The sequence below is a fragment of the Dreissena polymorpha genome, chromosome 8 (assembly GCF_020536995.1).
Source record: "Dreissena polymorpha isolate Duluth1 chromosome 8, UMN_Dpol_1.0, whole genome shotgun sequence".
In the NCBI taxonomy this organism is placed as follows: Eukaryota; Metazoa; Mollusca; class Bivalvia; order Myida; family Dreissenidae; genus Dreissena; species Dreissena polymorpha.
This window is the reverse complement of record NC_068362.1, coordinates 72,621,195-72,643,435: the sequence shown is the minus strand read 5'-3', so window position 1 is coordinate 72,643,435 and position 22,241 is coordinate 72,621,195. Positions and strand designations below refer to the sequence as shown.

The 22,241-nt window shown below is 38.1% G+C and overlaps 1 protein-coding gene and 1 long non-coding RNA gene across 2 annotated transcripts in view; both read left to right on the top strand.

The window, feature by feature from the left end:
• Positions 1–22,241, top strand: part of LOC127841331 (E3 SUMO-protein ligase RanBP2-like) — a 76,538-nt gene that overhangs the window by 39,294 nt on the left and 15,003 nt on the right. The window contains 11 exon segments of the mRNA XM_052370060.1: positions 1,942–2,169; positions 3,123–3,224; positions 3,985–4,073; positions 8,925–9,103; positions 9,409–9,529; positions 12,161–12,279; positions 14,209–14,404; positions 16,348–16,479; positions 18,425–18,640; positions 21,259–21,435; positions 21,954–22,062. Of these exon segments, the coding sequence (XP_052226020.1) occupies positions 1,942–2,169; positions 3,123–3,224; positions 3,985–4,073; positions 8,925–9,103; positions 9,409–9,529; positions 12,161–12,279; positions 14,209–14,404; positions 16,348–16,479; positions 18,425–18,640; positions 21,259–21,435; positions 21,954–22,062 (1,668 nt within the window).
• On the top strand, positions 522–1,830 carry LOC127841347 (uncharacterized). The gene is made up of 5 exons (XR_008030932.1): positions 522–695; positions 1,016–1,047; positions 1,302–1,365; positions 1,430–1,653; positions 1,750–1,830. It is a non-coding gene; the product is annotated as an uncharacterized LOC127841347 (long non-coding RNA).

Here is a 22,241-nt window from a genome sequence, read left to right as displayed (position 1 = left end):
TTCATCAAACCAACATTACAGGTCACATGAATTAATTGCTGTTGATATTGTAGGTCACATGATTTATGAACTAAAGATATTACAGGTCACATGCTTTATGCACTGCTGATATTGAAGGTCACATGATATATGCACTACTGATATCGCAGGTCACATGATATATGCACTGCTGATATTGAAGGTCACGTGATATATGCACTACTGATATCGCAGGACACATGATATATGCACTGCTGATATTGTAGGTCTCATGATATATGCAGTACTGATATTGTAGGTCACATGATATATGCAGTACTGATATTGTAGGTCACATGATATATGCAGTACTGATATTGCAGGTCACATGATATATGCAGTACTGATATTGAAGGTCACATGATATATGCAGTACTGTGATATTGTAGGTCACATGATATATGCACTGCTGATATTGTAGGTCACATGATATATGCACAACTGATATTGCAGGTCACATGATATATGCACTGCTGATATTGTAGGTCACATGATATATGCACAACTGATATTGCAGGTCACATGATATATGCACTGCTGATATTGTAGGTCACATGATATATGCACTGCTGATATTGCAGGTCACATGATATATGCACAACTGATATTGCAGGTCACATGATATATGCACTGCTGATATTGCAGGTCACATGATATATGCACTGCTGATATTGAAGGTCACATGATATATGCAGTACTGATATTGTAGGTCACATGATATATGCACTGCTGATATTGTAGGTCTCATGATATATGCAGTACTGATATTGCAGGTCACATGCTTTATGCACTGTTTATATTGAAGGTCACATGATATATGCTCTACTGATATTGCAGGTCACATGATATATGCACTGCTGATATTGTAGGTCTCATGATATATGCAGTACTGATATTGCAGGTCACATGCTTTATGCACTGCTGATATTGAAGGTCATATGATATATGCTCTACTGATATTGCAGGTCACATGATATATGCACTGCTGATATTGTAGGTCACATGATATATGCACTACTGATATTGCAGGTCACATGATATATGCATTACTGATATTGCAGGTCACATGATATGCTCTACTGATATTGTAGGTCACATTATTTATGCACTGCTGATATTGCAGGTCACATGATATATGCACTGCTGATATTGAAGGTCACATGATATATGCTCTACTGATATTGAAGGTCACGTGATAAATGCACTGCTGATATTGTAGGTCACATGATATATGCTCTACTGATATTGCAGGTCACATGATATATGCACTGCTGATACTGAAGGTCACATGATATATGCACTACTGATATTGCAGGTCACATGATATATGCACTACTGATATTGTAGGTCACATGATATGTGCACTGCTGATATTGTAGGTCTCATGATATATGCTCTACTAATATTGTAGGTCACATGATATATGCACTGCTGATATTGCAGGTCACATGATATATGCAGTACTGATATTGTAGGTCACATGATATATGCTCTACTGATATTGTAGGTCACATGATATACGCAGTACTGATATTGCAGGTCACATGATATATGCACTGCTGATATTGTAGGTCTCATGATATATGCAGTACTGATATTGCAGGTCACATGATATATGCACTGCTGATATTGTAGGTCACATGATATATGCAGTACTGATATTGTAGGTCACATGATTGACACACTGCTGATATTGTAGGTCACATGATATATGCAGTACTGATATTGTAGGTCACATGATTGACACACTGCTGATATTGCAAGTCAGATGATTTACACAGTGCTGATATTGCAGGTCACGTGATTTATGCACTGCTGATATTGCAGGTCACATAATTTATTCACTGCAGACATTGCAGGTCACATTATTTATGCACTGCTGATATTTCAGGACACATGATTTTTGCTCTGCTAATATTGCAGGTCACATGATTTATTCACTGCTGAATAAGCAAGAGGACAGTCAGGGCACGAGGAAACTGAGGCAGTCTCTGTGCACCGCGCAGGGTCGGACCAGCCTTTATGGCCTGGTGTTTGCTGGCGCTGACGCGGCTCCAAGGAAGGAGCGCTCATACTTTGTGAACAGCGACATCTTCACCAGCACCAGTCTCGATGTGCCAGCCAAGAGCAAGCTGGTCCAGTATGACTCGGGTATAGAAAAACATTTAATATAATCATCTGTCAGTGTTCCAGCTATGATTTGAAAGGGTGCTTTTCTTTTGTCAAAAGGGTACTTTAGCATGCATGGGCATATTATATCTTGCATATTTTCCGTGACTTTTTTATACATCATACATTTCATAATACATATATTTTCATTGAAATCATTTTTGATACTATTAGAGAAACTAGTCTTGTTTTTCTAATAAAATTTATTAATTTATTGAAACTTCCAATAACATGTGATCAGATAATGAAGGCATGGCTGGTTTCTGAACGGGCAAGGTGGGACCTTGGGGCAGCAGGGTGCTCTGAAGGGGCAAGGTGAGACCTTGGGGCAGCAGGGTGCTCTGAAGGGGTTAAGGTGGGACCTTGGGGTAGCAGGGTGATAAGCCTTGCCAAGCTCTTTTACGAATGTTGAAGAAATAATTAAGAAAAATAGGTGCAGTTATTGAGCATATGTTAAATATAATTGTCTAAATGATTGTAATTTTCAGCTCGGCGTTTTCGGAGAAAACCTGAGGTATTGTCATAGCCAGCACGGCGTGCCGTCCGCCAGTGTCGTGCTAAAACCTTGACATTTTGCCCCATAATCAAAGTGCTTCCACCTACAACTTCAACTTCATATGTAGATGTACCTTGATGAGTTCTACATGCCACACCCATTTTAGGGTCACTAGGTCAAAGGTCACTGTGACCTCTATAAAGAAAAAATTCTCACAAGCTTTCATTTATTCAAAACTGCACCCGCAGCCGAGTGTTGGCACCCGTTATGCAGTGCTCTTGTTCTGAATTCTGTTAGTTTGATCCTCTTGAAAACTATTGGTTTTTTTTTTTACTGTTTAAAACACTGCAACTATTATGGTCTATTGACTAGTGGTATAAGCCTGTATGTGATAGTCAGTAGAAGAAATGTTAATCATCTTGTATTGTCTTGTTGACAGTTGCGTACAGACTTCACTGTGACGACTTGAATCACCTGGTCTGGCTAGCTCTTCAGCACTACAGCCTGAGAGACGATGTGCAACAGGACTATGAACAGCTCTGTAAGTGCCTTGTAGTACAAGCCTCGTCTGAATTCATGCAGTGTCTCTTATTCCACATTAATTGTGTCTTGTTCTGAGAAAACTGGGCTTAATTCATGTGCGTAAAGTGTCGTCCCAGATTAGCCTGTGCAGTCAGCACAGGCTAATCAGGGACGACACTTTCCGCTTTTATGGTATTTTTAGTTTGAAGGAAGTCCCTTCTTACCGAAAATCAAGTTTAAGCGGAAAGTGTCGTCCCTGATTAGCCTGTGCGAACTGCACAGGCTAATCTGGGACGGTACTTTACGCACATGCATTATGCCCAGTTTTGTCAGAACAAGACACAATTGTATGAGCCTTATTCAAGGTAACGGGGCTTAATGCATGTGCTTCAAGGTAACGGGGCTTAATGCATGTGAAAAATTGTCGTCCCCTATTACCCAGTGCGGGCTGCTCAGGCTCATTTGGTACAACACTTTACCCACATACATTAATCCCAGTTTTCACAGGCTCATAAATCTCCACTTAATTGCTTGCTAAGTTAGTAGAGTGATTACAGTGCGTAGTCCACACAGGCTAATCCAAGATGACAATGTCAGCCTTTTTGGCATTTTTCATTTGAAGAAAGTCTCTTATCAAAAACCATGTAATGGGGAAAGTGTTGTCCCTGATTAGCCATAGCAGTCCGCACAGGCTTGGACAACACTATGCACATGTGTTAAGCCCTGTTTCCTCAGAACACTGTTAATATAAATGTACAATTATAAACTCCTGTTTTCAGTTGGTGTGGCCTTGTTCCCAGAGATGAAGTACAGCATGTGTGACCTGAGTGGGGGAGACCCGGCCACCCTCTGTCAGCTCGATGTCCAGGTAGGGCTTTGGTTTCATCCCATTACTACTACAGGTGGGCTTAATTTGCCCAATTAGCTAATTGAAAATTGTTTGATAATTGGTCAAAAGAAATATCCATTTGGCTGTGACTTTTTATGCATCCCGGATTGAATGATTGGGGGTATATTGACTTTGTTTTTGGCCTGTCTGTCATTCTGTCTCCAATCTTTAACCTTAGTTAAACTTTTGCAATAATGAATAACTTTTGCAATATTGAAGATAGCAACTTGATTTTTGGCTTTCATGTGTATCTCAAGGAGCTGCACATTTTGAGTGGTGAAAGGTCAAGGTCATCCTTCAAGGTCAAAGGTCATATATTCGGCTTCAAAGCGGCGTGAAAACTTTAACCTTGTTCATAACTTTTGCAATATTGAAGATAGCAACTTGATATTTGGTATGCAAGTGTATCTCATGGTGCTGCACATTTTGATTGGTGAAAGGTCAAGGTCATCCTTCAAGGTGAAAGGTCAAATATATGGCTTGAAAGCGGCGCGATAGGGGGCATTGTGTTTCTGACAAACACATCTCTTCTTCATCATAAACACCATATAATATAAACAAATCTAAGAATTGTTACATAAAAGGATAAATTTGGCTATGGAAAATATTGCTTCATCATAGTAAAACATCCCAATCCCAAAAGCAAAATGGCAAAAAATTCCAATTTGAAAAAAAATCCAAATTAAAATGCATTTTTTACTGCGGTAAACATAGAGAATACTATGTTAGCGTTGAATACAGAGAAGTTTATGTTGCGAGGCTTAGAATGCCAGGAGTTCTTTCGGTGTTTGAGCAGAGCACATAAACTTCTCTGTATTCAACGCTAATCCTAGTATTCTATTTATCCCATTTGATTTTTTTTCAACGTGACATTTAACATAAATAGATCTAATAACCTTAACAATAATTTTAATTCATTCTTAAAAGCGCTTAAAATCTAACGAGTGTAACCATGCGAAGTGATATAAATGTATTTGTTCTGGTACGCAAAATAGTCTTTAAAAAATTCACACACAAACTGTAAAACGAGAAAAAATATCACCATATGCCTCGATTCAATTTTACGCAGCATGCGAATTGTAACACATTACAACCGCAAAAAGAAGATTTTACTTTAATATAATTCATTTTATTTTGGAAAGAAAATTATCAAAATCCAATATGGCAGCGATCGCTCCTGACGAAATGATGTCGATGTCAACATACATGTACATGTAGATTTACACACAGAGTCATTTTAAACATAAATTATCAAAAGAACTATACTCGCGTTATTTTTTAATGGACGCTGCATATTTTGATGGCGTCTAGATCTAGCCTTCACATCATGTACAGTAGTTTGTGACCCAACACAAGATAATCCATCGTAATTCTATTAATTTTTGAAACACTTGTTGCATACAGGTTATTCTTACTGAATAGACTTTGTTTGATAAAATAACAAAGACAAAGTTTATTCATCAAAGAAAATACCCTTACGTTTACTTACATCCAAAAGCAAAACAATTCGAATAGACTACGGAACCAAAATACACACCCATCAATATGTTCTACACACACAATTTCACATCCAAATGTGCTCTCACATTCTGAACATCAATAACACGAATAAGCTAGATCTACATGTAGATCTTAATTCTTCGTCTTATAGGTTCCATCTGAGGTAAGTAGTCCATAGAATATGCACTTTATATTATAATTACATCCAGGATAAATGTACACGGAAAAAAATTGCGTCTTCAATGTTTTATTCCCAGACATCGCATACTAGTTTCGTGTACACAATAAGATGACATCACATATTTTTGGAAAATGACGCAATAAGTATGTCATTTTATGACGCCATCAATCAGCTGATTCATTATACGGATGGCGAAAAATTGTCCCTTGACTAGATTTAAAGGTTGAAGGTCGTATGATTTTGAAGCTTAAGTTTTTCTCGACTCTAGAGATTTCTTATGAAAAATCATTCAGTGGTAAAGTAAAAAGTAGTCTTTGCACGCGACAGGTATATTCAACAAGGTGGGAGACAGGCAAGTTTATTTCACAAGGTGTTATACCGTCAATGTCGGTATTAAAATGGGATAAAATCCAATATATCGTAGCCCTTTAAGCCGAATTACATAAAAGTGGAATATCTGAATAGTGCGAATTAGTCCACAGTTTTCATCCGATTCTTTTCAAACTTGTTCAGTGTCTTTTTTATTAATGAGAACTCGAACCTTTTGAAAATGGGTTACATCAGAGTAAAAAGTCCAGAATTATCTCCCCTTGAATTTGAGAAAATTGTGAAATAAGGCTTGTTTACGCAATAAAGTCCACAGTTTTCATCTAATCATTTCCCAACTTGCACAGTGTCTTTATCTGAATGATGAGTCAAATCCTATTGAAAATGAGCATTGTCGGAGTTATAAGTCCAGAATTATCTCCCCTTGAATTTTAGAAAAAAAATGAAAATTTAGTTTTTTTATGTGATAAAGTCCATAATTTTCATCCAATTCTTGGCAAACTTGAACAGTGTCTTTGTATCAATGAGGACTCAAACCCTTTTTTAAAAAGAGTAATATTGAAGCAATAAGTCTAGAATGACTTCCCCTTGAATGTAAGAAAATTTTGAAATCCCGCTTGTTTACGCAATTAATTCCACAGTTTTCATCCAATTATTTCCAAACTTGCACAGTATCTTTATATCAATGAGGACTTGAGACCTATTGAATATGAGCAGTATCGGAGAAATAAGTACACAATAATCTCCTCGAGAATTTGAGAAAATTCTCCTTGTTTGCACGATTTGCACGATTAAGTACACAGTTTCCATCTTATTCTTTCCAAACTTGCACAATGTTTATAGCAGTAGAGCGATTCAGGCCCTGATGGGCCTCTTGTTTTTTATTGGAGTTTAGAAAGCTTTCAGAAAGGCTTCAATAAGCCTGTTTGTAAGCATAAATTTGACAAAGGATGGTTATTGCAAACCAATCAAAAGTCTTAGGAAAGAGCGTATTTGCATGACTGTGTATGGGGCAATAAAGCATTGCAGTACACTCAACGCGTATTCCCCAATTTCCCTCCATACTCTGCGGGGATTGACCTGGAGGGAGATTAAGAAAATCCGGCGAGACGCGGCGTTTGCATGATTTTGGACGCAGCGGTTAACGATCGGCAAAACTGATAAGCCGACGCGGCGGCCCTCGGCGTTTGCAACGCGGGGGAATCTCCGCGTTTTACGAGATAACGATCAATTTAATTTTGTTTGACTTCCTGATTTTCAAATAAAATTACATTTATTACAAGTACATACATGTACATGTAGTATAATATTTACAATTAAAAAAAAAACAACCAAGATAGATCGATCCCGACGTGGTTGTAGAAGTAGTTGTTGTTGTGTAGAAAACTCGTTGATTTACGACACACAAAACGTCGTCTTTTAACTAATACTTACCAATTAATATAAACACAGTTTGCAACATTGTTTTTATTTTGATAATTTAATCCAAAGTTTTCATGTTAGCAGGTGATTCTCTATACTGAACATGTAAACATATTACCCTATTAAAAGTTGCGATCCATTAAAAGTCTCGCAAATCTGTGTGAATTGTCGGGACAAAGTCGATTCTCTGCTCACTAATGCATTTATTTTCTCTTTGTAGGTAGGTAATTCCATTGATTGCTAAAAGAAGGTAGTAACTATTGAGTTGATAGTTGCATTAAATATTCACAGTTGTATTCTAATTGCGCTGACATTCAAAACAATGTTTACCAGTAATTATGGACCAAATCGGCAGAGTGACATTCACACATGTTAATCGCTTTTGTCAAAACACCGCAGACAGCAGTCTACACAATAGGTCAGTAGACAAGCTTTGCGTGTTTTCATAACGTCAAACACTTAATCCAGTTCCGCCCAATTGTCTTTTAATCAGTTTTTAGTACAATTACTGTTAAAAAAATTACTACCGGTATACTAAAATACCGTTACGATAAAGATTCTGCGTGTTCGATTTGAAATTATTTTGGAGGAAATATCAACTTATTCGCGATATCATTTTGTTAAAAAATACCAAAGAAACTTTTAACCGAAATCAACAGAATTAAGTGTTCTCTGCGCTACAAAGTTTGTATCAAGAAATCAATACACGCACGCTTTGCAGGAGTATACCTTGACCTTGTACATTGCAGCATAATTTTCGCGCGCTTTTGTCGAGAAATATACATGATGACTGTATATTGGAAGCATTTGTAAACGTCGTGTTAACATTAAAAATCGTAGTGTGTTTCGGATTACTAATTATTATTCTCATTTGGAAATTTTACGGAACATTTATCCTTGTGTTATATGTATTATGATTTAAATATTAATTTGTCAAAACGCATGACATGTCGTATATTCATTCATATTGTAGACGTACCTGTCAATTAAAAAACATAATTTTTATACGTATTAATTTTCTATACAATTATCTTTATTTTTATACAGTATTTAAACAATTTTTAATACCAATGTTTTTATTTTTTGGCATGCCCAGTAGCACACTGCTTACGCGGCGTTGCGCGGCGGTCACTGATAAGAACGGAAATTGTCTGCATTTACCGACTAGGCTAAAGTAATACACGCCGCGGGAATTAGCGAACGCGGCGTAACGCCGAGCGTTTTATCGATTTCACCTCGCTCTCCAATCGCCGCATGAACACTCGCTTGCAGAAAAAAAAACGCGGAGGGAGCGCGTTTTTTGGGGAAAACGTGTGGAGTGTACTGATTGCTTTGTTTCAATTGCATTAAATCTTAATTAAAATTCAATCGTTAATTTGTTATACATACCTTTGCTCCAGGTGTTTCTCTATGCGTGTTTTCACTGGGCAGCCCTAGAGGTCAGAGAGCGGAGACGGAACTCTCATGTGATCCCTGACAAGCCTGACACCCTGCCAGCCATCTTGTCCTCGGGTCTCTGCAACAAACTACAGATGGACTGGTGGACTGCTGTGAACAATATGGAGAAGGGAAAACATAAGTGAGTCAAACATTAAGTGTACTGATAGTAGATTTTCAGTTTTATATAGCTTTACAGCTTTAAGTATACTTAAAATATTTTTTGCTACCAGATAACAGTTTTATGTTTATAGTAAATTTTAATTGAACCATTTGGTAAACCATTTGTTTTTTGTTAGAAACTAGACAATCTCATGTCATGTAAATTCATATAAATAGATCTCTGTCTGGGTTTGCATGCTGGCTAAAAGAATTACTCATGAACAGCTTTAATATTTACACCACTGTTTGGTTGTGATCTTAAGAAACATTGTGCACATTTTGCAGAGAAAATCTTGGTAAGGTGTGGGGCGTAGTGACACGAGGCCTGGAAACCATTCGCCTCGTGGTACCCAACGCACTTCCGCTGCAGCTTGTGGTGCATGTTGCTAGGATACTAGACGCAAGGGTATGCACCTGAGCCTGTATTCACCAAACAGTTCTTACACTCGAGTCTAAGAAGAAAAGGAGTCTTAAAATTTGAAAGTTTAATAATCGCTTTAATTAACAGTCAAAATGTGCATTATTTGTCTCTACCTTCATCATTCTTGATGTAGAACATTCTTTGAAGGACATTTTAACCTATGGTAGCAAGTATGTTTTCAAATGCTGGACAGAATTTTTTTACCTCTACCAAAGGTGGAGTGATATAGTTTTGCCGTTGTCTGTTCGTCAGTCTGACAGTCCGTCTGTCTGTTACAAACTTTTTAGGACTATGTCTCAGATTAAGCTCTACTTAGAATGAGTTTTGAGTTTCCACTGGTCTGAACACTGAGCATGTCATTCAGCTCACATTCTCAAATCTCAGAAGTAGGCAGACTTGCATTTTCTTGCTCATTTTCATTGTGAACACAAGTTGAGCATGAAGCTATAATTGACCAAAAAAAATGTAGAGAAAAAACCCCTCAAAGTAGGGTAAGAGTATTTATTTGAGAATGTTCCTGATAGGCCATGGGCTGTCAATCTAGGGATTGTGGGTTTGAATCTCAGCCAGATAGGCCATGGGCTGTCAATATAGGGATTGTGAGTTTGAATCTCAGCCTGATAGGCCATGGGCTGTCAATATAGGGATTGTGAGTTTGAATCTCAGCCAGATAGGCCATGGGCTGTCAATCTAGGGATTGTGAGTTTGAATCTCAGCCTGATAGGCCATGGGCTGTCAATATAGGGATTGTGAGTTTGAATCTCAGCCAGATAGGCCATGGGCTGTCAATCTAGGGATTGTGAGTTTGAATCTCAGCCTGATAGGCCATGGGCTGTCAATATAGGGATTGTGAGTTTGAATCTCAGCCAGATAGGCCATGGGCTGTCAATCTAGGGATTGTGAGTTTGAATCTCAGCCAGACATATAGGCCATGGGCTGTCAATCTAGGGATTGTGAGTTTGAATCTCAGCCAGATAGGCCATAGGCTGTCAATATAGGGATTGTGAGTTTGAATCTCAGCCAGATAGGCCATAGGCTGTCAATCTAGGGATTGTGAGTTTGAATCTCAGCCAGATAGGCCATGGGCTGTCAATCTAGGGATTGTGAGTTTGAATCTCAGCCAGATAGGCCATGGGCTGTCAATATAGGGATTGTGAGTTTGAATCTCAGCCAGATAGGCCATGGGCTGTCAATATAGGGATTGTGAGTTTGAATCTCAGCCAGATAGGCCATGGGCTGTCAATATAGGGATTGTGAGTTTGAATCTCAGCCAGATAGGCCATGGGCTGTCAATCTAGGGATTGTGAGTTTGAATCTCAGCCAGATAGGCCATGGGCTGTCAATCTAGGGATTGTGAGTTTGAATCTCAGCCAGATAGGCCATGGGCTGTCAATATAGGGATTGTGAGTTTGAATCTCAGCCAGATAGGCCATGGGCTGTCAATCTAGGGATTGTGAGTTTGAATCTCAGCCTGATAGGCCATGGGCTGTCAATCTAGGGATTGTGAGTTTGAATCTCAGCCAGATAGGCCATGGGCTGTCAATCTAGGGATTGTGAGTTTGAATCTCAGCCAGACATATAGGCCATGGGCTGTCAATCTAGGGATTGTGAGTTTGAATCTCAGCCAGATAGGCCATAGGCTGTCAATATAGGGATTGTGAGTTTGAATCTCAGCCAGATAGGCCATAGGCTGTCAATCTAGGGATTGTGAGTTTGAATCTCAGCCAGATAGGCCATGGGCTGTCAATCTAGGGATTGTGAGTTTGAATCTCAGCCAGATAGGCCATGGGCTGTCAATCTAGGGATTGTGAGTTTGAATCTCAGCCAGATAGGCCATGGGCTGTCAATCTAGGGATTGTGAGTTTGAATCTCAGCCAGATAGGCCATGGGCTGTCAATATAGGGATTGTGAGTTTGAATCTCAGCCAGATAGGCCATGGGCTGTCAATCTAGGGATTGTGAGTTTGAATCTCAGCCAGATAGGCCATGGGCTGTCAATCTAGGGATTGTGAGTTTGAATCTCAGCCAGATAGGCCATGGGCTGTCAATCTAGGGATTGTGAGTTTGAATCTCAGCCAGATAGGCCATGGGCTGTCAATCTAGGGATTGTGAGTTTGAATCTCAGCCAGACGAAATAAGTTGTGTGGACATTCATCATGAGAATTTTGCAACAACCATTCTCACTCCTGTGAAGGCTATGACTGGTTATTGATAGGAGTATGTGAAATGTGTACTGGTTAACAACCTAGGTTGGCTTAACCTGAGCATAACAAGTGTGAGAAGGTCAAATGACTGCTTGATGTGACTAATTTTTGTTTATTATTACAAGAAAATCTCACAAACAAACAAGTTCTATTATTTTGTTCATATTTGACATAAAGTAAATGATTCCTTTTTATTTGGTTAAATTTGTAGTTGAAATTGGCCCCATTCCCTTTCTCATAAGTTTTCTTCTTTCCCAAATCACAACCAAAAATGTACAAAGATTTCCAAATTGTTGTAAACATATATCTCCACATTCAATTCATCAACCTACCCAGCTGTTATTAAGCTTTAATTATAAATTATAAAATGCTGCTTAACTGTTGAAAATAATAACAGTCTACTTATCAAACAGGCCAAGGAGATAGAGTCGCTAGATGCTGAAGGCATTGTGACGCCCAAACTAACTTCCATGCAGACAAGGGCAGCCTTCTACTGGGCCCAGGCTTCAGATATGCTGGAACGCATGGACAGGTTCTTGAATCATCAATAGTATTATTTTATAAAAATTCTTAAATTTGATTGTGCATATTTTTATATCATTTTACTGTCTCATCGCAAAAGTTATGGTAAAACCGTTGTAATGTGGGAATAAATATACATATAAAAATTTCTACTTTTATTAGTCATGTTCCCATTTTCCTAAGATGCATTACCACATAGATTATCCATATTTGCGCATTCCATAACAATATTCCATTTTTCATAATTCATATTTCCACATCCCGTATTAATATCCCCTTGTTGCTTATTCATTTTCCTTCTTTTCTTGTTAAAGAAACAAAACAGTGAATCATGCCTTGTGCCCTATTTGTTTATCAACATATGTCGTGTTTATGGGCCAATAAGCGCTTTTTGGTGTTCATTGGGATAGTTAGTGTATGAAATGTTATACTCCCAGTAGGGTGGTATATAGCAGTGGCATTGTCCATCTTTAGCTCAGCTGTTTTCAGAGAAAACTAGAGGTATTGTCATAGCCAGGTTGTCGCGTCGTCCGCCGGCGTCGTGCTAAAACCTTGACATTTTGCTCTAAAATCAAAGTGCTTCCACCTACAACTTTGAAACTTCATATGTAGATGCTCCTTGATGACTTCTACACGCCACACCCAATTTTAGGTCAAAGGTCAAGGTCACTGTGACCGCTTATTTTTAAAAATAAAAATCTGACAAGCTTTCATTTATTCCAAACTGCAATCGCAACCGAGCTTTGGCACCCGTTATGTGGTGCTCTTGTTGGTATGTGAGTTTACCTGCATGAATTTAAGATAAAGTTTGAGCATTGTTTTGGTGAGTGAGGATACCTTAGTGACTTGCAGATTGAGTTCAAGTTGTGTTCGGGTCGATTAATTTTTAGCTCACCTGATTGCTCAGGTGTGCTTTTGTGATCAGTCTTTGTCTGTCGTCCTTCCGTCTGTCGTCAACATTTGGTTTGTAAACACTCTAGAGGCCACATTTCTTACCGATCGTCATGAAACTTGGTCAAAAGATTTGTCCCAATAATATCTCGATTGAGTTCGAAACTGGGTCATGCTGGGGCAAAAACTAGGTCACTAGGTCAAAATAAAGAAAAACCTTGTAAACACTGTAGAAGTCACATTTCATGGCCAATCTTCAGGTAACTTTGTCAAAATGTTTTTCTTAATGATATGTTGGTTGAGTTCAAAAGTAGTTCCGGTCCGTTGAAAAAAATGGCCGCCAGTGGGCTGGGCAGTTTTCCTTATTTGGCTATAGAAAAACCTTGTAAACACTCTAGAGGCCACATTTCTTGTCCGATCTTCATGAAACTTGGTCAGAAGATTTGTCCCAATGATACCTCGATCGACTTTGAAACTGGGTCAAAAACTAGGTCAAAATAAAGAAAAACCTTGTAAACACTGTAGAAGTCACATTTAATGCCCAATCTTCATGTAACTTTGTCAAAATGTTTGTCTTAATGATATGGTGGTTGAGTTCAAAAGTGGCTCAGGTCCGTTGAAAAACATGGTCGCCAGTTGGTGGGGCAGTTTTCCTTATTTGGCTTTAGAGAAACCTTGTAAACACTCTACAGGCCACATTTCTTGTCTGATCTTCATGAAACTTGGTCAGAAGATTTGTCCCAATGATATCTCGATAGAGTTTGAAACTGGGTCATGCTGGGTCAAAAACTAGGTCACTTGGTCAAAAAAAAGAAAAACCTTGTTAACACTAGAAGTAACATTTCATGCCCAATCTTCATGTAACTTTGTCAAAATGTTTGTCTTAATGATATGTTGGTCGAGTTCAAAAAGGTGAGCGAACTAGGGCCACCTTGGCCCTCTTGTTGTTCAAGTTACTGGCCTTGATTTTCTCTTAAATAGTTACTGTTAGGGTTCTAATTGCAGTAGCGGCAGTATGTTTCACAAACACAGCTCTTATTAATTGTAGAAACCAAAGTGTGCGTATGCCCAAAGAGATGATGTTCCCGCTAGAACCAGTGCGTGACCCAGCAGTTGTCAAGGAGACCAGAGAGCAGGTCAAGTTTGCCATGGCGATTGTCGCTATGAACGACGAGAATTACCGTGAGGCTTTGTCAGCATTTGAAAATATCTACAAACCAGAGTCGTCCTACTACTCTGGGCTGGTATGTTCATAAGTTAAGGTTTGAGATTTGTTTAAATTGTGTCAGTAAGAAAGGGATTGCATAGCAACCAGCTGTCGAAGAGTTGTGGGCATATGGAACCAGGTTGAAATGTAGTACTTCATATGAAAATTGACCATAACATTAACAATTAAAAGATGCTGTTCTGGTATGTTACTCATTTAGGAATGTCTTAAATTGTGTTGGTTAAAAGGGATTTTGACAAAAACCAGGGGTTAGGGAGATGTGGGCATAAGGAAAATGGTTTAAATATAGTACTTAATGTCAAGTTCTTCCATTTGAAGATTGGCCATTACATTTTTATGCCCCCCTTCGAATTGTTTGCACATGTTGGTCGGTCGGTCAGTCCGTCCACCAGATGGTTTCCGGATGATAACTCAAGAACGCTTAGGCCTAGGATCATGACACTTCATAGGTACATTGATCATAACTGGCAGCAGACCCCTATTGATTTTCAGGTCACTGGGTCAAAGGTCAAGGTCACAGTGACTGGAAATAGTAAAATGGTTTCCGGATGATAACTCAAGAATGCTTAGGCCTATGATCATGAAACTTCATAGGTACATTGATCATGACTTGCAGATGACCCCTATTGATTTTCAGGTCACTAGGTAAAAGGTCAAGGTCACAGTGACTTGAAATAGTAAAATGGTTTCCGGATGATGACTCAAGAAGGCTTATGCCTAGGATCATGAAACTTCATAGGTACATTGATCATGACTGGCAGATGACCCCTATTGATTTTCAGGTCACTAGGTCACATTGACTCGAAACAGTAAAATGGTTTCTGGATGATAACTCAAGAATGCTTACGCCTAGGATCATGAAACTTCATAGGTACATTGATCATGACTGCAAGATGACCCCTATTGATTTTCAGGTCACTAGGTCAAAGGTCAAGGTCACAGTGACTCAAAACAGTCAAATGGTTTCCGGATGATAACTCAAGAATGCTTATGCCTAGGATCATGAAACTTCATAGGAACATTGATCATGACTGGCAGATGACCTCTATTGATTTTCAGGTCACTAGGTCAAAGGTCAAGGTCACAGTGACTTCAAATAGTAAAATGGTTTCCGGATGATAACTCTAGAATGCTTACACCTAGGATCATGAAACTTCATAGGTACATTGATCATGACAGGCAGATGACCCCTATTGATTTTCAGGTCACTAAGTCGAAGGTCAAGGTCACAGTGACAAAAACGTATTCACACAATGGCTGCCACTACAACTGACAGCCCATATGGGGGGCATGCATGTTTTACAGCCCTTGTTTAAAAAGTGACTTGAAATGCATATTTATGCTTCTTAAAGAATGAATCATGGTACAGATATTCATTATCGGCGGTGGTTACCATTTCGTTCAGGTCCATTTATTTTTGGCTGAGTTATTGGCCTAGGACTCAGACATTTTCTAAATGATGACAGTTTTTAGAAGGGTTGTTGACGAAACGCTTTCTGATATGGAGCCGATTTTTGGCATGTGTGTCTTACTTCATGACTTACAGCTGGTGTGTGAGTTTTGTTCCAGTCCATTGATTTTTGGCACAGATACGGGCCTTGGACTAAGAATTTTCTTTAAAATTATATTTCTGTAAATTTTTCAAAAACACTTCCAGATGTCCAAGGCCAGTAATTTTCTCAAATATCAATGGACCGTAACTGTGTGGCTTTAAAGTGCAGTAGGAAGCATTGTTTTTCACAAATGCAGCTCTTGTTTTCTTGAATGAAATCACAGAAACTATTACTTTTGTATTATGTATAAAGCAAAGTCGTGAAACATGTTAAATGCAATTATGACTAATTTCATTGTATATTAGGAAGAGCTTTTGACTCTATAAATATGCGCCCTGGATTAGCTTCAATTTCAGCCAAATTTTTGTTCACAGATATTAACATTTTTCTCGTTTGCTCTTTACAGATATATCGCAAGATGGCAGAGTCTTCTGACCTCAACAACTCATCAGGAAATGGCCAGCAAATGGTGCTTCTCTCAAAATCAAAGACAGCTCTCTATCAAGCGCTGGACCGGCTAGAGACGGATAGAAATGAGGTAAAGTACACAATTGGATTGGATTCTATGTTAAAACAAGCTTTGTCCTGGGATTACTGGTCTTCTTGCAGGTGCGTTAAGTGTCATCCCAGTTAAGCCTGTGCAGTCTACACGGTCTAACCTGGGATGACACTTTTCACCTAATGGAATATTTTTGTTTGAAAGAAGTCTCTTATAAACAAAAATCCAATCTAGGCAGAATTTTTTTCCTAATTAGCCTGTGCAGACTGCAGAGTCTAATCTGGGAATACACTTTATGCACCTGCATTAAGCCCTGTTTTCCCAGAATGAGGCTCATAAAATGTGTCGTGTTCTGAGAAAACTGGGCATAATACATGTGCGTAAAGTGCCGTCCCAGATTAGCCTGTGCAGTCTGCACAGGCTAATCAGGGCCGACACTTTCCGCATTTATGGTATTTTTAGTTTGAAGGAAGTCCCTTCTTACCCAAAATCAGGTTTAAGCGGAAAGTGTCGTCCCTGATTAGCCTTAGCGGACTGCACAGGCTAATCTGGGACGACACTTTACGCACATGAATTAAGTCCAGTTTTCTCAGAACAAGACACATATGTATTAGCCACATAAAGGAAGCATATAAATAGCAGTAATTATGTCCCCCACTATAGTAGTGGGGGACATATTGTTTTTGCCCTGTCTGTTGGTCTGTTGGTTTGTTTGCGCCAACTTTAATATTTTGCAATAACTTTTGCTACTTTGAAGATAGCAACTTCATATTTGGCATGCATGTGTATCTCATGAAGCTGCACATTTTGAGTGGTGAAAGGTCAAGGTCATCCTTCAAGGTCAGAGGTCAAATATATGTGGCCAGAATGGCTTATTTTATGAATACTTTTGCAATATTGAAGATAGCAACTTGATATTTGGCATGCATGTGTATCTCATTGAGCTGCACATTTTGAGTGGTGAAAGGTCAAGATTAAGGTCATCCTTCAAGGTCAGAGGTCAAATATATGTGGCCCAAATTGCTTATTTTATGAATACTTTTGCAATATTGAAGATAGCAACTTGATATTTGGCATGCATGTGTATCTCATGGAGCTGCACATTTTGAGTGGTGAAAGGTGAAGGTCATCATTCACAAGGTCAAGGTCATCCTTCAAGGTCAAACGTCATATAGGGGGACATTGTGTTTCACAAACACATCTTGTTTTAATTTCACTTTTGTCTGATCATGCGATGTTCAGAAAATGTGTGCATGTTGCTTTTCTAAATTTGAAATCACTTGTATCTGTGCAGAGCCTGATGTGCGCACATTGCAATACCTAAGGTCAGCATGTTCAATTGGAAAATCTCTTTCCAATTATTTTATGTTCACCTTACACTTAGGAAAATTTGTGTACATTTGTGTTAATGAAATCTTTAGCAAATTTATTAAAAATATTGGCCAGAATTATGCGTTGTTGTTTTTAAATTAAAGCTGTAGTAGTGTATGTTTATATTTACTAGAATAGTGGTATGTATCCATACTAGAATAGTGGTATGTATCCATACTAGAATAGTGGTATGTATCCAGCTACTGATCCAGTAAGGTTGACATGCATGTTTTGGCAAATAACATGATCGCAACACAGCATGATAATATATGAGCACTGAACTTCTTGTGGTCATTTATTATGCGGGTTTGTGGATAAAACCCTGTGATTCGGGTTGTATTGGAATTGTCTTCTTACAAATCTTTCTATACATAAATGATTTTGTTAACACTTCTTAATTTTTGAACATTTAATGTGTTTAAGTGTTAATTCTGTGAGCTTTTATCCCCTGCCAAAGGGGGAGGGATATAAAATCATTGCCATTCTGTCTGTCTGTCACGAAATTTATTTTTGGTGGGGCATATCAATTCAACGAATGTTCTTGTTTTTTCATCATTGTTTTGTTATTTAATGTTTTGATCTCACCATATATTTTTTCCTCATCATTTCTAAGGAGATGCAGAACGCAATACGAAAAGACCTTGACGATGTGGTCTGCAAGCTGATCTCGCTCGAGTCCGGGGGAAATATTGCGGACAGCATTCTGTCTAATGCCAGCAACAATGGCATCAGCGAGGACTCGGATGATGCTGATGAAAATGATGATGATGAAGACGCTGAGCCACACAAACATCCCAGCCCAAGAACGCCCAAAACACTGCAGATGCAGGTAATCAGTCAATTTTGTTTGTGGTTGCCAAGTTTTTGTGGCAATTAATTTACTGAAGCTCATTGAGCTGTTTTAAATGCATGGAATGACAAGTAGAACTTTGTGGAATGGCAATTAAAACTTTGTCAATCTTGTTTGTGGTTTATGAAGTTTATTAGGCCATTATTGAAGCTCAGTGAGCGGTTTTTTATCCTATTACAGGATGAAAATTGATAGTATAAGTACGATCGTATAAACTTTATCTTTATACTATCGCTATTTTTAGATCAGATTTGGGTTTTTCCAAAAATTGAAGAATATTTTTTTTTCAACTACGGAAAGATGAAATCGTCAAAAAGTGCGATATTTTATAATTGTTAATGGAAAAATGGAGGAAGTAATAGGATAAATAGAATATTATGTGAGTTTTTGATAAAGATAACGTTTATCATGCACGGCTGGAACCATGTTAGAGCTCGGCAAGCATCGCGCTAAATCAGTTCTAAGCCTTGCATGATAAACTTGATCTTTTTCCAAAACTCACATAATAGTCTACAGTGGAAACCCTCTAAACCAGATCCTCTCTATACCGGAATCCTCTCTAAACCGGACAAATTGTCCGGTCCCATTTTTTTCCCTATAAAACCATGCGTAAAATATCTCCTCAAGACCGAAATCCACTCAATTCCGAATACCGGTCATTCTTTTGGATAAAATTGGGTAATTCCATACGTTATTATACCTCTCTAAACTGCTCAGGGCCGGTTTATTGCACCTCAGACCTAGTGTTAAAAAGTTGTGAATAGCGGATTAAAGACGCGTAAAATGTACAGACTGTAAAAATCGCAAAACAATTTAAAGATACTTGTCCTGTGATGTACATATCGCTCAATAGATGTGATAATACTGATTATAATTACTGATAACAAACATAGAGTTGTTTAGTGTGTTTTGTTTATGATACAGGAGCCGTGCTAAATTTTAATAATCTTTATGCTATTTAATTTGGTGTTGTTTATTACAATTGCTAATTTAGTGTTATATAAAATGGTTTGCAGAGTTCTTGAAGCAGTTGCATTTAGATATTAATTAAGAATTTCAAATTGGTAATTAATATAACTTATACTAAAAATGTTCGAACCTCCTTCTAAGCGATGGCGCGTGGAATTGTGTCTAGAAGACAAAATCAAAAGAGTCAGAGATGTTGCCAAAACCTACACTCAAGACTCTGTCAAAGAAATATCAGGTAGGAAAGTTGACGATCGGGGATATCGTGTGAAAAAAAAGTCGGCGTACATGTTTTTCAGTATGAAAAGGAACCAAATTCACACAACACATGCATGCATGTATAAAATTGTTTGTTTTTCATATTGCACTGTTTGATCTATGTTGTGACTAATATTGCGTTCAAATCAACAGATTAAGCGACGTGTTTTTCTTATGTGATGCAATATGAATGAATGTTATATATAAATAAACTATGAAAATTTGCTGAAAGTGTTTTTTTCCACATAAGACTATGGAATTGACCTTCTGAAAGTAAAAAAAGTCAATTTCCCTTCTAAACCGGAATCCTCTCTAAACCGGGGTTCCACTGTATATGTATCATGGATTGGCAAATTGAAAATACTCATATTTTTTGTTGAACATTAATAGAAGCCCTGCATTGCTGTCTCCCCCAGTTGAGAACCACAAGTCTGGTTTTGTAAGCGCTGCCAGAAACAAAAATAGCCAACAGCTACTGAAATCTCAAATGGCTACACAATTCTCAAATTGGCTTCCAAAATTTATGAATATTATTTGTAAATAAAGCAGATTTTCAAACTTTATTAGGTAACATTCTAATATCCTGATTTTTGGCTACTGATCTTGATTTCTTAGCGCCATTCTAGGCCTGTGTCATCAAGATATCAAACATTAAAAGTTTACATCCCAACATTACTTTTCCCTCAGTCAATGAATAGTTTTTCTTTCCACCAGTCAATGTTCAGTTGCGGGCCTTGTAGTCGTCCAATGCTGCACTGTATGAGCTTTGCTATGGCAAAACACGCATGTGTGTTAAGTGTTGTCCCAGATTAGCCTGTGCAATCTGCACAAGCTTATCAGGGATGATGAATTCCACCTAGACTGGATTTTTTTTAAACAAAAAATTCCATAACAGCCTGAAGTGTAGCCTGCACAAGCTGATCTATGACAACAGTTTACTCGCATGCATGAAGACCTGTAGTTGCCATAGCAACATAGCAAGACTCATCTTATGTTTATATTGATATCCCCATATTTATTGCCCTCAGTAAATGCATAATTTCTCTCTTCCCTAGTCTATGCGTAAGCCGCACAAGGCTGGGCCATCCAAATATCAACCATTTAATGTCTGTTTAGATATCCGTTCATTTATTGTCCTCAGTCAATTACTCTTTCCCACTTAGAAGGAATGTGAAAATGGCTATGTGCAAAGAGCATTTAACCACACAGCCTGTAAGTAACTTGCAGTCTGTTCAGATTTTATGCTGTTTGCTGTAAATTAAATATAGTAAAAAAGGTCTAAAATTAAATTTGATTTTCTTAGGGACTACAAATGCTAGAAAAAAACATATCTAATTGGTAAAGGTTTAATGCCTTGTTTCTCCTCCTGCCAGTCAATGCGTGTGAGCCCTACCAGACTGGATGTACAGTTGCGGGCCCTGGAGTCGTCCAACACTGCGCTATCTGCGCGTCTCTCCACCCTCGAGGATACAGTCAAAGCCAGCTCCAATCTCATACAGGAGATCTTTATACAACTGCGGCAGTCACGCGATGAGAATAAGTCACTGAGGGTACGTACATGCACTAAGGGTACGTACCGTAGTTTGTTTGGGTATTTTTTGAGGCAGAGAATACATACCTTAGGGTACATATAATTTCAGAGAATAATAACCTTTAGGATACATTATATATCTGAGAATAGGATGTCCTTAGAAGTACGAAGAATTGCTGAAAATAGGACATCCTTAAAAGTACGTAGCATTGCTGTGAATAATAAGTCGTTTAGGGTTCTTTAAACTTCTTTGAATAATAAGTGTCTAAGTTACATAAAATTGCTTTTAATAGATTCATTTAAGTATCATCAACATAACTTCACAAAAAATAATGTATTTTGTCTTATGAGATTTTGTGATATACGTGAAAAAAAATTAAATAGAATTCATCGAAAGGAAGTATTCCATCGGCACACCAGCATAAAGAATTTGCAGTAGATATATGGTCCACTGCAATTTGTATTCCTACAGATTCATAAGCATATTTTTTGGATGAATATAAAGATATACATAACCCCTTCTGTTCTGCTTTTCAGGAGCAGTTGCAGATCCTCTCCCTGCAAGGTCTCTCCAGCATATCCATGGTGCGACCCCCGATGCCCCAGCAGCCTACGCCCCGCATGAACACCATGAATATGTCCATGGGTAGGGAACTTCTAACATTTCCAGGATATCTTTGGTCATTAATTAATATGCGTTATTTAAAGATGAGGGTTTTAATAAAAATTAAACAAAAAGTTCTTGGTAAATATTTATTATGTTAATATGTTGCTTTTTTAAAGCCTATTACATGGGTGTGATTTCTCTTCCTTTCAGCTGATTTT